The sequence below is a fragment of the Pan paniscus genome, chromosome 1, assembly GCF_029289425.2.
Source record: "Pan paniscus chromosome 1, NHGRI_mPanPan1-v2.0_pri, whole genome shotgun sequence".
Taxonomy (NCBI): Eukaryota; Metazoa; Chordata; class Mammalia; order Primates; family Hominidae; genus Pan; species Pan paniscus.
The window spans coordinates 184,270,629-184,288,847 of NC_073249.2; the positions used below are offsets into that span (position 1 = coordinate 184,270,629).

The window sequence follows — 18,219 nt, forward strand, 5'->3', positions numbered from 1 at the left end:
TTTAGTAAACCCACATGGAAATATTTAAGGGTAAAGGAGATTATGTCTCCAACTTACTCTCAAAGAGTTTACAAAAAACTGTGTGTGTGTGTGTATGTGTATGTGTGTGTGTGTGTGTGTGTAGAGGGAAAGAGAGACAATGATAAGGTAAACACGATACCATGTTAACATTTGGAAGAGTGAAATTATATGGGAAGTCTTTGTACTTTCATAATTTTTTCTGTGAGTCTGATATTATTTCAACATAAAAAGTTTAAGAAAAAAGGAGACCCAGATTACCAGAAGAGCAGATCTGGATCTCTTCATTTTATATTATATTCTTCTCATTTCAGCTCATCTGTTGTTAACTTTTTCAATGATATTTTAAAAGGCCTGGTCCTTTAACTGTACAACGTGATGATAACTTACCTTGCTGACAAGGTCCCACAAAAAAGGCTTAGTTGTATATTATGCTCTACATAGCTACTCTCCCAGGCAGCAAACCCTATGTTCTGGACCTTTCCCTCCCATGTCACATGCTATCTGATCTATGTCCCAATCCCTCAGCAACCTGCTCCTGATTTTCTGGGATAACTACACATAGGTTAAATTAGGCTTTGATTTAGTTACTCACCTTACATATGGTGTTAAAATATAGCCTAATATATTTTAACTGCTGTATTCAAGACTTTGCTCCTTAATCTTTAGTCTAGGTCAAAAGAGTGATCGAGGAAAGGAATTTTCAGCCAGGAGGAGACAGTGATAACCTAATAGGTGGGACTCTAGAAATTATACAGGCAACCTTTCAGTCTAGTATTGGACTAGATGGGAATTCTTTGCCCTGGCCAGGTAGCCTTTTCTTTTTTTTTTTTTAGAGATGGGGTCTCACTGTGCTGCCCAGGCTGAAATGCAGTGGCTATTCACAGGCACAATCACAGCACACTACAGCCTCTAACTCCTGGGCACATTTTTAAACTTAGGCTCCCTGGAAGCCATTTTTAAACTTAAGGAACAAGCTTGAATCAGGACATTTGAACATTTTCCTAATTCTAAGCCCAATTTTCAGTGTAACTGAGAAAGACGCTTTGGTCCTAAAATTTTAAATTGAAGACATTTAAATAAATCTTTTACATTATAGAAAGATGCTTTGATCCTAAATTTTTAAATTGAAGACATTTAAATAAATATTTTACATTATAATATGTACTCCAAAAATTAAGTTGGTGGGAAGCTGATTTAAAGTAAAAAAATTTGCAGATTAATCCTAATTGCCAAGTGCTGGTTGAAGTCTGAATATTTATCTTGACATATAGCTTGACTCATAATCCACAGTATATGGCAGTATATGGCAATTTATGCTATAATAATAGAAGAAACTCCAATTCCCAAATCATCTGTTGCTTAAAATTAATTTCCTTTTAACCTATCCTCATAAAAGCTACGTTAAATATTGAACATTTAAATACCTAACTCAGTCTCACCTTTGTTTCTAATTCAGAATTCTCTCTTTGTAACAGGTCACATGCTATTAAAAAATGGTCTTTGCATTCTGATTCCCCTGGAAGATTGTGAACTTCATTATAAAGGCATATAAGCTCTGACTTTGATTTTTGCAATTCCTGATTAAGAAATGAAGACATTTAGTAGAATAAAATAAGACTATTTTCCCCCATAAAAGATATAATATTTTTAAGAATGAATCTTGAAATGGTCCTGACAAATTTTTTGTTTTAAATATTCCAACCTATCCTTCTGGCAGACCGATGCCTTTCTTAGTAGTTAAAACAAGGTTTACCTAAATCAATTAAATCAATTAAATAAACTGAGCACTCTTAGTTTCTATCATTCACAGGTTGAAAGATTTAGTTTCTAGAGTCCTTCCTACATTAATCAAGGCTTATATACAGGTAAATTCTTTGGCAATGCTTGCAATGACTATCAATAGTTATATTATCTGTTTCTAAGATGTATCTTTTTAGAAGTACCATTTATAGAACAAAGTGCTATGTGGTTTACCTTTAATGTTCTGACAACTTTATAAGGGAATTGCTGAAAGTAAGGCTCAGAGATCTTAAGTGACCTGCCTAAATTCACATAGCCAGGAAGTATAAAGCTGAGATTCCAAATCCATAAATCTGTCTGACTTTAAACTCTGTGGTTTTTAAAAAAAAATTTATTTATTTATTTATTTATTTATTTATATTGATGCGGTCTCGCTATGTTGCCCAGGCTAGAGTGCAGTAGCTATTTACAGGTGTGATCATGGTGCACTATAGTCCTCAACTCCTGGGCTCAAACCATCCTCCTGTCTCAGCCTCCCAAGTACCTGGTACTATAAGGGTGCCATGATGGACAGCTTAAACTCTGTGTTCCTAACTACAAATTATGCTTATTTAATTATATTCAGTGACTTAATTAACCAGGGTTTTCTTTAATCCTCTGATTTTTTTTCTCTTTCTCTTTTTTTTTTCTTTTTTGAGACAGGGTCTCCCTCTGTCACCCACACTGGAGTGCAGTGGTGCGATCACAGCTCACTGAAGCCTTGACCTCCTGGGCTCAAGTGATCCTCCCACCTTAGCCTCCTGTGTAGCTGGGATTACAGACACATGCCACCACACCTGGCTAATTTGTGTGTGTGTGTGTGTGTGGAGACAGTGTCCCACTATGTTGCCTAGGCTGGTCTCGAGCTCCTAGTGATCCTCTTGCCTCAGCCTCCCAAAGTGCTGGGATTGCAGATGTGAGCCATTGTGCCCAGCTTGATTTTTAAAAATATATATCCACAAGAGAAAACACTTTGGCTAAATGCAGATTTTTTTTTTTTTTTTTTTTGAGATGGAGTTTCGCTCTTGTTGCCCAGGCTGGAGTGCAATGGCGTGATCTCAGCTCACTGCAATCTCTGCCTCCTGGGTTCAAGTGATTCTCCTGCCTCAGCCTCCCAAGTACCTGGGATTATAGGCATGCACCACCACGCCTGGCTAATTTTGTATTTTCGGGAGAGATGGGGTTTCTCCATGTTGGTCAGGCTGGTCTCGAACTCCTGACCTCAGGTGATCCGCCCACCTTGGCCTCCCAAAGTGCTGGGATTACAAGCGTGAGCCACCGTGCCCAGCCTAAATGCAGATTTTTATCAGATTTTTACATTGATGACACAGGATGTGCACTGATTGACTGGTGGAAGACTTTGGGTTGAGAGTCAGTCTGTGGTGCTCAATGAAGGGAATAGGTTACATAAAATTTACTTTAGGAGAGGAGCTACTTGGTATTTTCCCAAAGCCTTGAAGTCAAAGTGGGAGGTAAATGCTGATTAGAAAGGCTTAGACAAAAAGGCAAGAAGGTAGAGGGTGGCCTCCCAAAACCATAGGAAGAGGGTAAATGATAATTGATTTCCTATCTTATTTCACTGAAAATTCCTGTAGGTCATTAGGATGAGATTAGGGGCACTGCAAACTACAAACTGATTGAGTGTCACTATCCTCTAAATTACTGATTTAGACTTCCATGAACTCACTTCCAGGTCTCTTTTCATAATATAGGCTGATTATGTCTCCTGATAGATCTTTCCAAGATGGCAGGACAAGAAGTTAAAACGAGCAATAAGCCCATGACTCTATGAACACTACAACAATCAAACGTCTGCTAAATAAAGGACTCTTTGATTAGTGCTAGAACTCAGCTTGGAGAAACAACAGAGCTACCCCATTATTATTATAGAAACACGTATTCTATAGTGCTATGGACTGAATTGTGCTCTCCCTCCCTATTCATATTGTTGAAACCCTAATTCCCAATATGGACTGTATTTGGAGATAGATAGGGTTGATAAGGAGGTGATAAAGGTCAAATGAGGATATAAGGGTGGGGCCTTAATCCAATAGGGTTAGTGCCTTTATAGGTAGAGGAAGAGACACCAGAGCTTGCTCACTCTGTCATGTGAGGACACAGCAAGAAGGTGGCCATCTGCAAGCCAGGAAGAGAACCCTCACCAGGAACTGACTTGGCTGGCACCTTGATCTTGGACTTCCCCTCCTCCATAACTGTGAGAAAATAAAATTCTGTTCTTTGAGCCACCTAGTCTGTGGTGTTTGGTTATGGCAGCCCAAGCTGAGACATACAGTTATACTTTATTTAAAAATGATAACATGAAATCCCTAAATTAGAACTACAACAAGAAGAAAACAGCTTCCTGAATGGTAATACCTCACTTTCAACTTTCAAGGCCTTCTCTGCAGTGTCAAGACCAGATGCCAACTGCTTCTCTCTCTCTCTCTCTTTTGACCACTCACTTTCAAACATTTCATTTTTTTCTTGGCTCATTTTCAGGATCTGTAAAAAGCATTTTACATAATTAATTTTATATATAATAGCAGTGTTTCCTACAAATTCTGATAATAACAACTTTCTAACTCAATAATGAAATCATCCAGGGGATTTATGAACCTAGGAAAACTAGTTTATAGCTCATAAGATACGTTTTTCTCTCTAAGCCTTAATTTACACAATGGTAAAATGTAGTAACACTTGTTCTACCTACATTATAGCCATCACAGTAGGAATAAAATGTGATTTTGAAAGTATTTTATAAAATTTAATCACTTATCAAATATAAGGCATTATTGAAATCTTTCCAAATTATTTGAAAATAATAAAAATTGGAGTCATAATGATGACAGCTACTTTATATTGAGGACTTACCACATGTCAGAGACTATGGTAAGTATGTTAGATGCATTATTTCATTTTGTTTTTCTAGGACCCCTATGAGATTGGAATTATTATTACATTATTTTTACAGAGGAGACATGTGAGGCTCAGATATGTTACATAATTTGTCCAAGTTCATACAGTCAGTACTGGGGTTCTAAGTCAAGTCTAACTTAAATCTCTTACTTTTAATATCTACTCTATTCAGCCTTGCCAAAGTGAATTTTCTGTTATGTACAAAAACCTATTAGGAGATAAAATTGAGATCAAAATACAACTTAGGAACACAACAAAAACTGAGCCAATTTCTTTGATGAGCACACTATCACCAAGCAGCAGACCCCTCTCCATTGTTTATTTTTTAAATTTTTAAAAAATTATATATATAATATATATTTTATATATATTTTATATATATAATATATATATTTTATATATATTTTATATATATTATATATATATTTTATATATATTTTATTTATATATATATAGTAGTGATGGGATTTCACCATGTTGCCCAGCCTGTTCTCAAACTCCTGGGCTCAAGCGATCCACTCACCTCGGCCTCCCAAAGTGCTGGGATTACAGGTGTGAGCCACCGTGCCCGGCCGACCCCTCTCCATTGTAAAAGCCAACCTGTCAAATGAACTAATTGCACATTTGGTTTGGCCAGTCAGGAAGCAGCTGAAATTGGCACATCTATATTTTGTAACTTGCGAAATGCAGAGTGGTATGTAGGAACAGCCCTCCCAGTCCTGTTCTACTGGTTTCCAACAATGGCATCCCGAGCTAGTTACCTCACTTTTCTTAGCCTTAGTTCCTCATATTAAAAATACAGATAATGATGCCTGGACATATATGGGCTCCTCACTTATAGAAAATGCTCTGTAAGTGGCAGTTTATATTATTATTGGATTGTTCCAAATTTTTACATTCATTCGTTAGTAAGGCAATACCTTTAAACCATCCTTATAATTTCAACATACCAGTTTATCCTAAATACATTAGTAAATGGGCTCCTTACTGATTGAGTACTCCTGGCAAGGTTTTCTGTAACCACTGGTCACAATCATAGGATGTACATTCCTAGAAGTGTGCTTTCTCCTTTTGCCTATTTTCAGTGATTCTTGAGCATCCTTATGGTGCCTGCCTTACCTCTATTAGAAAACGTAACTGAAAATTATCCCTTTTTTCTTACCTCATTCAAATCTTGTACTTTGTCTCTTGATCTTTTGTACTGGTTTCTCTTCTATCTTCCTATGTTACTGATAATTCAGGCTCTAACATGGAAGCCTCAATCTAAATAAATCACCAGTTACAAAATGTCATTTTAAAAAATACTGAAAAAAAGCGACATTTCTTAAGCATCTTCTTCTGAGGTAGTAGCCCTGAAATCGCTTCCTAGCAACAAGTTTCACCTCCTATCTGGTCTTGGATCCTTAAGAGATTTGCTTTATTATGGATTTGAGACTTTGCTGTTGTTTGGTAGCTGAGCCAAAGGGAACAAGTATTAGAAAAATACACTACAGAATCCTGATTGTTCTGAATTAATCAAACTACTAATTTACCTTTCTTATGTTTAATGTCAATAAAACAGAAATAACAATCCCAAGCTGATGAGTTAGAAAGAATGGGGAATGCTATTAGAAAAATGGATACTAAAATCCTAGTGTAACTTTTATAATTCCTCCTGTCCAGTGGTATGGACAAAAGATGTAGTCAAGAATCATGTCAGCTTAGCAGCACTGCACAAGGAAATGGAGAAGAATAAATGTGTTTTTCCCAGAGTACCTTCTCCCATCAGCCACCATCTGCACTGGTGAATATTTTTTCAGATTCACACATGACATGCTGATGCATTCAACACTCAAGGCAAGAATTCCTTTAGCCCCACCCTTATGGCACCTGAGATGCTTCAGTACGAAGTAGAAGAAACATCTCAACTCTTAAATATGAACCCCCCCTCATTTTCTTTGTCTTTTCCTAGAGTAAGAATGTCATGTATTTCAATGCTATAATTTTTAAAAGATAGCTTTCCCAAAGAATATATATTTAAAATTTACCATAATTCGTGGCACATTGAATATAGTTATGCCTTTAGGCAATTTATATACTTAATGAGCCCAGTAACCAAAGTTTAAAGCAGAAAAACACAAGAAAGGGGCAATAAATAATGTGAGAGATGAGCAATAGGATACAGAGATCTCTGAGTAGCTGAGGGAGCCTACCTCACCTGCCAGCCAGCAGTAAGCAAAGAGGACTAATGACTTAGCATGGGTAGCCACCAACGACTCTGGAGATGGTGTAACAGCTCAGAATTTTCCACTTTCAATGTTCTACTCTCTGAAAGGTGGGGATCACCTAATGCTCTGAACTAAACTGTGCCTCCCTGCATAGTATGACAAGTTTTATTGTCGTCCCACTGTGTGCTTGCGTTGTGCTGCACCCTCTCACAGGCACAGTCAAATGAAAAGATGAATGCAGGCACTGTAGAAAATAAAATACTGCCTGGTCATCACCTGTAGGTGGAGGCGGTTTATGTGCTCAGTGCTGGGTATGCTGTAGCCCTCATGAGTTATAATAAGTCCCCTATATAAATCTCCTCTGTAAGTTGCCCCAAGAGTTGTTATGGTGTAGAAAATGAGCCCTGGGGCCAGATAAACCTGGATCAGCTCCTGGCTGCAACTATTACTTTGGTCAAGTTCCCTTAAGTTCTCACAAATATGTAATGGGAATACTCCTGCTTACTCTGGGGAGGGCTGTGTAAAATATGACAAGGTTTCTCTTCAACCAACCTAATTAATCCTTTATTCTTTAATTCTCAATACCCCTCCACCTCTCTTTCTTCTTCTTCTTTCTTTCTGCTTTTACTACATGCCCAGGCATGCCACAACACCAGTGACGTTATCAACACCAGCTCACATTCCTTTCCTTATTTTTTAAAAAACTGACTCTCTAACTTGCCACAGACAACCCCTTCCCTCTCGCTCCTCTCTCCCTTACGTGCCCACCTGATCTAAAAAAAAGTTTAAATGTTTATCCAATCAAGTCTAGCTTAAATTATACAGTCCAACCCCACCCAGTGGGGAAAGGGCACGGGGACAAGATTTACGTCAAAACTAAAAGCTTTTGGCCGGGCAAGGTGGCTCACGCCTGTAATCCCAGCACTTTGGGAGGCCGAGGCGGGTGGATCACGAGGTCAGGAGATCGAGACCACAGTGAAACGCCGTCTCTACTAAAAATACAAAAACAAAATTAGCCGGGCGCGGTGGCGGGCGCCTGTAGTCCCAGCTACTTGGGAGGCTGAGGCAGGAGAATGGCGTGAACCCGGGAGGCGGAGCTTGCAGTAAGCCAGACGGTGCCACTACACTCCAGCCTGGGCGACAGAGCGAGACTCCGTCTCAAAAAATAAATAAATAAATAAATAAAAACTTTCACCCTCCTTTATTGTATACGCTCTCATAACGACCAGCCATATGGGCGGCACCCCCCTGCACAAAAGTAAATTTGCTTTGCTGAAAAATCCTTTATCTAAGTGCTCATTTTCCTTACAACTCCAAGGTCTATTTCTAACGCTGTTATTGAGATTAAATGAGATTATGTTTGTTAGACACCTAGAACAGATCATGACACATGATAGATGCTCAATATATTGTGGCTATTATTTTCCTACCAGATACCTAGCATTTCTTCTATTTTAAGCATGTTCTCTGAGAACACGTGTAATAACAGCACTAAGATGGTCTATTTAGTGATAAGTCTGTCTCCATAGAGAAATGGGTAAGGAACACAGTTACATCTTGAGAAGAGTGCTTGATATAAGGGAATGATTTCCTAAATTATTTTTCCTTTTTAAGTCACAGGACTCCCCTCTCCCCTTTATTTTCAGAATAATTCTTATGGAAAAGCCCTTTACAGAGTTCCCAGAAGTGGAGATTTCTCTGACTGATGTGGAGGTAGAAGACCCACAGCTTTCTATTTATGGAACATCAAAGTCTTTTTTTGTTTGTTTTTTAAGAGACAGGGTCTCACCATGTTGCCCAGGTTGATCTTAAACTCCTAGGCTCAAGCAATCCTCCCACCTTGGCCTCCCAAAGTGCTAGGATTATAGGTATGAGCCACTGCACCCGGCCAAAACATAGGTCTTGTAGTTAGGTTGAGATTTGAAATCTTGACTTTCACATTTTACAAATCTGTGATCTTGGTTTTCTCATCTGTAAATCAGGGTGAACAATACCTACCCTCTCTGAATTTCTGTTAAAATAAGTTATGTCAAACCCCCAGGAGAGTCATTACAACACTGAAGAGACTCATATATTAGTTTCTATCTGTATTTGACAGGGTTCTTTGGAGAAACAGAACCAACAGAAGATTTTATATATATATAGGATGATCTCACTATCATTCAGGCTGAAGTGCAGTTGTATGATCACAGCTCACTGCAACCCCTGTCTCTCGGCACAAGCAATCCTCCCACCTCAGCCTCCTGAGTAGTTGGAACTACAGGCACGCGCTGCCACGCCTAGCTAATTTTTGTATTTTTTTGTGGAGGTGGGGTTTTGCCATGTTGCCCAGGCTGGTCTCAAACTCCTGGACTCAAGTGATCTACCTGCCTTGGCCTTCCAAAATGCTAGGATTACAGGTGTGAGTCATTGTGCCCAGCCCAAAAATAATGTTTAATCAGGTATCTGGGCATCCCAAACCTCAGTCAAGTTGACATATGAAGTTAACCAGTACACCATCTATGCTAGTTCATTCTTGCATTTATAATAGTATAAAAAACTACCTGAGACTGGGTAATTTATAAAGAAAAGAGGTCTAATTGACTCCCAGTTCCTCAGGCTCTACAGGAAGCATGGCTGGGGAGGCCTCAGGAAGCTTACAATCATGGCAAAAAAGGGAAGAGGAAGGAGGCACGTATTACATGGCCAGAGCAGGAGGAAGAGAGAGAGGGTGAGGTGCTACACACTTTTAAACAACCAGATCTCGTGAGAACTCACTCACTATTACTAAAACATCAAGGAGGAAGGTGTGCCCCCATGATCCAATCACCTCCCACCAGGCCACTCCTCCAACATTGGGGTTTTTAATATTACAATTCGACATGAAATTTGGGTGGGAACACAAATCCAAACAATACCACCATCTTTTTACTTCCTTTTTGTAAGAAACAGAAAATAAAGTACAGCAGTCCCCCTAATCTTTGGAAGATATGTTCCAAAACCTCCAGTGGACACCTGGAACTCCCAATGGTACCAAACCCTCTATACAGTCCTCCCTTGATATCTGAGGGAGATTGGTTCCAAGATCACTGAAGATACCAAAATCCATGGATGCTCAAGTCCCTCATATAAGATGGTATAGTATTTTACATATAACCTATACACATCCTCTCATATACTTTAAATCATCTCTAGATTACTTACAATGCCTAATATAATGTAAAAGCTATGTAAATAGTTGTTACACTATTTTTAAAATGTTAAATTGAGAGATGAGTCTCATTATATTTCCCAGGCTAGTCTCAAACTCCTGGGCTCAAGCAATCCTCCTACCTCAGCCTCCCAAAGTGCTGGGAGTGAGCTACCATGGCCAGCCTGTTCTATACTTTAAATTTTATATTATTTTATTGTTGTATTGTTATTTTTTATTTTAATATTTTCAACTCATGATTGGTTGAATTGGGAGATGTGGAACCTACAGATATGAAGAGCCAACTGTACTGTTTTTTCCATGTATACATAACTAAGATAAAGTTTAATTTGTAAATTAGGCATAGTAAGAGATTAGCAACAATAATAATAAAAATATACTGTAATAAAAGTTATGTGAATGTGGTCTCTCTCTAAATATCTTATTGTACTGTACTTATCCTTCTTGAGATGATGTGAGATGGCACAATGCCTAAATAATGAGGTGAAGGTGAATGACTTAGGCATTATGACATGGCATTAGACTACTACTGACCTTCTGATGATACTTGAAAAGTAGAGTCATCTGCTTTGAGTGATCTTGGATCACTGAGCCATGATGATGTCCATGGTTGCATGTCAGGAGCAGGCTGACTAATGCCCATGACTAATGGGTATGCAGTGTGTATGTTGTAGGTGCACTGGTCGAAGGGATGATTCCCATCCCAGCAGGACAGTGTAAGATTTCATCATGGTACTCAGAATGGTTCACAACTTAAAACTTATGAGTTGCTTATTTATGGAATTTTGCATTTAATATTTTCAGTCTGCAGTTGACTGCAGGTAGCTGAAACTGTGGAAAGCGAAACTGAAAATAAGAGGGAACTACTGTAGTCAGCGATAAGGAAGGAATGACTGAAGGAAACAACCCATGCCAGGAATAGCATATTACTAGGTCAAGGTCTGGAAACAAGTTAATGGGAATGGGCTGTTACTCCTTACCTGCTGACTACAGCACTCAGTTCACTTAATTCCTATGCTGAAAATGATCCTTCAGTTAATACTTGTTGCTATCACCATCACCTGGCTGCCAAACACCATCAAGAAATCTTGAGGCTTTTCCTTCATGAAAGATTAAGAGAGAACTTGGAAGGCAAAATCTTTCTTTAGGAAATGATTTTAGAAGGTCATTTAACTCTAATTGATTATTACTAACTGAGACCATTTATTTATTTATTTATTTATTTATTTTGAGATGGAGTTTTGCTCTTTCACCCAGACTGGAGTGCAGTGGCATGATCTCAGCTCACTGCAACCTCTGTCTTCTGGTTTCAAGCTATTCTCCTGCCTCAGCCCCCCAAGTAGCTAGGATTACAGGCGCCCGCCACCACGCCCAGCTAATTTTTGTATTTTTAGTATTTTTGTATTTTCACCATGTTGGCCAGGTTGGTCTCGAACTCCTGACCTTATGATCCGCCCACCTTGGCTTCCCAAAGTACTGGGATTACAGGCGTGAGCCACCGCAGCAACTCATTTTCCAGTTTTAAAGATTTCTACTTGCTAACATCTTTAAAAAGAAGAAATATTTACAGTGTTCATTAGTCCAATCCAGCTTGCTTTATGTGGGATGATGTAAGTGAAAGGATTATTAGAGTCAATATAAAGCTTTATTTTCTAATTTTAGAAATCCACACAAACTTCAGTCTCGATGACAAGGAAAAGAAAACTGGTTTACATCACAGCTTAGAGGATTGAGATTAGACACACATACACAATTCTGGTACTTAATGTTAAACGTTAGGGAAAACCGTGTGATCTTTTCTGAACATCTTTTGAAATAAAACAGATGCTCATTTATCCAGAATGTCACAGATAACATTTGTCAAAGAGGGAGGTAGATTAACCAGGTATTCTCCAACGATCTTCTCCAAGCATAAGTTCTACGATACAGACAGCCATGTGGAGGTACACCACTGATACCTCCCTTCAAAAAAGTACTTGCCTCTCTTCCCAGGTAGCCTCCAGTGAATGACTGAGCATGGTGGGAATATTAAGGCCCACCCAATTCTGCCCAATGTGTAATTCCTCTACAGGTTATCAATGTTCCAAAATCGTCTGTTGGGCTGGCAGAGACTTTCTCAGAGCTACACTACAGTTTGAGGCTCTTCCTACCCAATCAATCTTCCTTCTTTCTCCCTCTCATTTAACAGATGTCAGACCTGCATTGTGATCTGAAGGCTTTCCCTGGCCATGTCTGCTCCTTACCTTTATACTTCACAGATGCCCCCTCAATAACTCTTGAAATTCTATGTTCATCTTGGGGCCTGCTTCCCATATCAAGCCTCCTTCACACGGATATATGAATGACAGAGCAAGGTGTGGGCCACAATTGTGGTCACCATGAAAGAAAAAAGAAGTCAGAGTTTAAGCCATTCTCACATAGGTAGTCTTTGGAAAAATATTTCTCTTTTGGAAGACAACTTATCAGAGCTAGCACACCTATTCTATGTTCCAACTGGTTTGTTCTAGACTTCATTGCCACTAGAAAAGGTAGAGGAGGCCGGGCGCAGTGGCTCATGCCTGTAATCCCAGCACTTTTGGAGGCCAAGGAAGGTGGATCACCTGAGGTCAGGAGTTCGAGACCAGCCTGGCCAATGTGGTGAAACCCCATCTCTACCAAAAATACAAAAATTAGCTGGACGTGGTGGTGGGCACCTGTAATCCCAGCTACTCGGGAGGCTGAGGCAGGAGAATCACTTGAACCCGGGAGGCAGAGGTTCCAGTGAGTCGGTATCGCGCCATTGCACTCCAGCCTGGGTGACAAGAGCAAAACTCAGTTTCAAAAAAATAAAAAAAGAAAGAAAGAAAGAAAAAGAAAAAAAAAGAAAGAGTAGAGAAGATGAGGTTAAAAGATTAGAAAACACAACTACCCTCCTTCCCAGACACCACAGGAAGGAGCAATACTCAACATCATTAATCTTTTTCCTAGAATGTGGGAAGGAAGAATGGGAGGTTAGTGAGATTTGCATAAGAGATTCAGTCTGCTTTTCTTTATGTTTTGTTTGAAAAATTTGACCTTTTAAAAACTGTAGTGTTGCATGTGTACAATAGTTTCCTTCAGTAATTCTAAAGAAAATGTTATCCTGTTAAATAAAATCACCTTTCTTCTTATTGATTTGTTTGTATGTTTACTCATTAATTCACTCAATGATTACTGAGTACAAAATATGCCTTCATTCTTTGCTGAGTCCTAGGGACATTATTATTCTCATTCTACAGGTAAGGAAGTTAAGGACAGAGAGCTAAGTAATGTGTTCAAGGTCACAATGTAGTTGAAAAGAGCTAGGATGTGAACCCAGGCAGACTGGTTCCAAAGTGTGCTCCCAACATCTAAACTAAAGTTGCTTGATCACATCTTTCTGTGTTACAAATACCCCTGTGGTCCTATCCTAGTAGATTGTCACAGTGGGAAAGCACAGATATGCAAGCAGATAAGTTACCCTGTAAAGTTATCAGCTCTGTAGTAGGGGTGTACAACAAGTACTGAGGCAGTCAGAGGACATTATGTATTGACCCAAATCCTTATACTTGCAAGAAGTTTTACTAGAAACACATGTATTTATTTTCAGGTTACCCTCCTGGTCAGCTTTACACCCTTCAGAGTAGTTATTTTGAAAAATGATGAACACAAAGTATGTTGGAAATCCATGTTTAAAATCACCTCTGAAATGGTGAACACACACAAAAAAACAAAAACAAAAACAAACCCAGATAATAAGTAATCATCTTTCTGGGAAAGGTTGATTTTTAGGGGGAACAGTTAATATGTTCAGATATTCAGAGACAAATTTGAAAATTTACTTGTGTAACAGTTTGGGGGAAGTTTCATTCTATAAGACAAACTATCTTATGTAACTATGCAGTCAATTTGTAAAGAAAAATTTAAAAATAGTTTTTATCCAATGCATGTGGCAAACATGACTAAAGCACCCCAGGAAAACTGTACTGAAGGAGATACAATATTAGGGTAGATAAATTTTGGTGTATTCACGTAAAAAATTAAAAAAAATTGATTTTAAACCACAGAACATTAAGTCTAGAGAGTCATTCCCTCTGATACAGAGGACAAAAACCTTGGAGATCCATATTTAAAAGATCAATTTCTTTAGCACCTGGAAAAGAGAGCCAAATAAAAACAAGGCCTGGGAAAATGATATGAATTATTCAGGTAGTCAAGCAGAGATAGTTCTGGGATGATATCATTTGTATGATTTGACAAAATGAGCCAGAACTTAGAAATTACTCAGCGAGAAGAAAACGACCTCAAAACCCAACCCTCCAACAAAAAAATAGACATGAAAAACAGGTCATGGAAAAAGAAAAAAAGGGCCATGACGGAATAATGAGGATGAGATTTTCCTCACCCTTACACGTGGAAGAGTGGAAAAAAACTTATAAAACAACTCTTCTCAGACACTTGACAAGAGACATTAGGGGACTTTACTCCACTAGAGATGGGTGGAAATTAGGTGACACTACAATTGCCAGGGATTTCTGCCTTGAAATACTTTCTAGAGTGTGGTGATATGAGGGAAATCCTGTATAGAGCATAGCAATCTTGTGGAATTGAGGAGACAGAGAAAGGAGTTCAGAAAGATGAAATGGCAGAAATACGTGGGATAGAGTACCACAGAAAAGGGAGCCACACAGAGAAAAGAACTGCAGAAATCTGCAGTTTTTCAAGTCTTTCCTGAATACTGAGCCACACATGAGTAGGGCAAAACTCCACAAAGATAAGCAAAGAACAATGAGAGAGCTGTAAGAACAATGCTCAGAGGTCAGCAGGGTTGGGAGATGTTTGAGTTCTGACCAGCTAGATCAGAGAGTCCTTATTGAACACCCAGGGTCACACCATAAGAGTAGGACTATTCTAGCCCTAGAATAAAAGTTCCTATAAATCTGCCCTAAGGAAGCTTAAAAACAATCCAGAAAGAATTAAGCTATTCAGCAAGTAACTTAACCTACTGTGAAAACAAAGTTTAATATTATTTAAGCAAGACAATAAAATTCAGTCCTTGACAATATAAAATTCATAATGTCCAATATCCAGTAAAACATTATTAAACCTTCAAAGAAACAAGTGCAACACAACTAGGAAAAAATCAGTGAATAGAAACAGACCTAGAAGTGACAATGTATTTTTTAAGAGACCTAATGAATAAAAGATAAAAGATATTCAAAAAAGAACTAATGAAATTTCTAGAGATAAAATTTTCAACACTTTAAATGAGTGATTCATGGGATGGGATTAAAAACACAATAAACACTACAGAAAAAAAATGAGTGAACTTGAAAACAATAGAAATTATCAAACTAGAACAAAGAGAGAAAAACTGGGGAAAAAATGAACAGAGCCTTTGTGAAAATACCAAAGGATGTAAAACACATGTAGTTGGATTCACAGAAGTGGAGCAATACAAAAAATTTTGAAGAAATGAAGAAATAATGGCTAAACTTTTTCCATATTTGAGGAAAACTATAAACTCACAGAATCTAGAAGCTCAAATACTCCCAAGCAAGATAAGTACTAAGAAAACCAAGAGAAACTGTAATCAAACTGCTAAAAAAAATTTCATAAATGCCAGAGAAAAAAGAAATAGTAAATATAGAAAAACAAAGATAAGAATGACTATGAGCTTGTCAAAAACTATGAAAGCAAGAAGACAAAGGAATGATATCTATAAAGTATTGTTAAAAGAAAGTCAACTTAAAATTCTATATCCAGTGAAAACATTCTTCAAAAATGAAGGCCAGGAGAGATGACAGGAAACACCAGAAATTTGTCTCTCCACCTAAACAATAATCCTGCTGGTGGCATCTGTCTGATACGAATATTTTTGAACTCTGGAGTCTATTAAAGGCTTGAAACTTCTAGAGAAAGGGTTGGATGGTAAATTGCTGTTAATTTCTATCAGTTTAAGCTCTTAGCCCTGCAGCAGCCATCTCCTCTCCTCCACCCCTGTGGCAGGCAGTGTGCATGAGTTCCTGGAACAGCTTGCATGCAACGTGTGGGAGTCAAAATGGACAACAAGGATGCTTTCCTTTAAGTATTGGGGATTTGTGTTGTGATGGGTGATTGCTGCTTTCGCTCATGTAGGTACAGACAGAGTCAGGTGGCCATTGTTTTTGCACCTCCACCCATTGTTGCAAGCCCCTCCCCCTCTGGCAGAGGTGACATTCAGGAGATTCAAAGGGCTAGCATCCTTTTTCTTCTCTCCTTAATTTTTCTCTTTTTCCCTTTTTGGAAGCCAGTCATTAAAGAGCAGAACATTTGACAGCAACTGCATATAGAGAGGAAACTGGAAAATCCACTGCATATGATAAGGGAAAGGCACACACTCAGAAAAGACTCCAGAAGACCTTAAGCTTATATATCAGGCTAATGCCACAACAATAAAAAACAAAACAAAATAAAGCAAAAACAGCAATCCCTGGGAGGGTGGCGAATCTGATTTCGAGAGTTACCACATTAGATTCAGATGTTCAATTTTTCAAGAAAAAAAAATACAAAGAAACATGAAGGTGTGGCCCATTTAAAACTTAAAAAAAAAAAAAGAAAACAAAACCAACAGAAACTGTCCCTGAAAAAGACCATATGGCAGATCTACTACACAAAGACTTTTAAAAAACTATATTAAGGGAGCTTATGGACACATGGAGAAAGTCAAGAAAATAATGTATGAACAAAACAGAAATATCAGTAAAGAGATAGAAAACCTAAAAAGAAACAAAAAGAATGTCTAGAACTGAAAAGTACAACTGAAATAAAAAAATTCACTATAGGGATTCAAAGGCAAATTTGAGCAGGCAGAAGAAATAATCAGTGAACCTGAAGATACGACAATTGAAATTACTGAGTTTGAGGAACAATAACAACAAAACAAAATTGAAGAAAAGTGAACAGAGCCTAAGGCAGCTGTGGGACATCATCAGGTGGGCCAACATACACATTGGGGAGTCCCAGAAGAAAGAGAGGGCAGAGAGATTATTTGAAGAAATAATGGGTGAAAACTTCCTAAATTTGATGAAAGGCATGAATACAAACAACCAAGAGGCTCAACCAACTTGAAATAAGATGAGCTCAGAGACGACCACACCAAGACACATTATAATCAAACCGTTGAAAGACAAAACCAAAAGAAAATGTTGAAAGCAGCAAGAGAGAAGCAACTTATCACACACAAGGAATCCTCAATGAGATTAACAGCAAAATTCTCCTCAGAAACTTTGGCAACTAGAAGGCAGTGGGCTGAAATATTCTAAATTCTAACAGGAAAAAATTGTCAGTCAAGAATCCTATATCTGGCAAAACTGGTCCTTCAGAAATGAGACAGAATTTAAGACATTCCTAGGTATGTCTGGGGGAGAAAAGCTGTAAAGTTGTTTACATTATACCTGCTATTCAAGAAATGCTAAAAGGAGACCTACAGGTTGAAATGAAAGGACAGTAGACAACAACCCAAAGCCATATGAAATTAATAAAGATCTCAGTAAAAGTAAATACACCGGCTATTATAAAAACCAGTACTAGCTGGGTGCAGTGGCTCATGCCTGTAATCCCAACACTTTGGGAGGCTGAGGTGGGCAGATTACCTGAGGTCAGGAGTTTGTGACCAGCCTAGCCAACATGGTAAAAGCCTGTCTCTACTAAAAATACAAAAATTAGCCAGGTGTAGTGGTGTGCACCTGTAATCCCAGCTACTCGGGAGGCTGAGGTGGGAAAATCACACACTCCAGCCTGGGCAACAGAGTGAGACTCCATCTCAAAAAAAAAGAAAAAAAAGTAATATTGTAACAATGGTTTGTAACTCCACTTTTTATTGTCTACATGATTTAAGAAAGAATATATTTAAGAAAATTATTGGTCTAAAAGCTAGTATTATTGTAACTTTGGTTTATAACTCCACATTTTGACTTCCACATAATTGAAAAGATTCATTTATTTTTTAGTTGTTAGTTTATGTTTTTGGAAACACATTTGTACAAAGATGTAATTTTGGGACATCAAAACTGAAAGGGATAGTGATGGCTGTAAATGAGCAGAGTTTTTGTATGATACTGAAGTTAA

At 38.2% G+C, this 18,219-nt stretch overlaps 1 protein-coding gene across 5 annotated transcripts in view; it reads right to left on the reverse strand.

Annotated features, from left to right (window-relative positions):
• The window catches only part of CCDC30 (coiled-coil domain containing 30), a 176,464-nt gene that overhangs the window by 115,854 nt on the left and 42,391 nt on the right, over positions 1-18,219 (reverse strand). For 2 of the 5 annotated variants that reach the window (XM_034962696.4, XM_055094519.2), the window contains exon 6: positions 4,177-4,302. The exons of 2 other annotated variants lie outside the window; for them this stretch is intronic. In XM_034962696.4, the coding sequence (XP_034818587.2) occupies positions 4,177-4,302 (126 nt within the window). Of the gene's footprint in view, positions 1-1,460; positions 1,599-4,176; positions 4,303-18,219 lie in introns of all 5 variants that reach the window. One more of the 5 variants, XM_034962698.4, reaches the window with a different exon arrangement.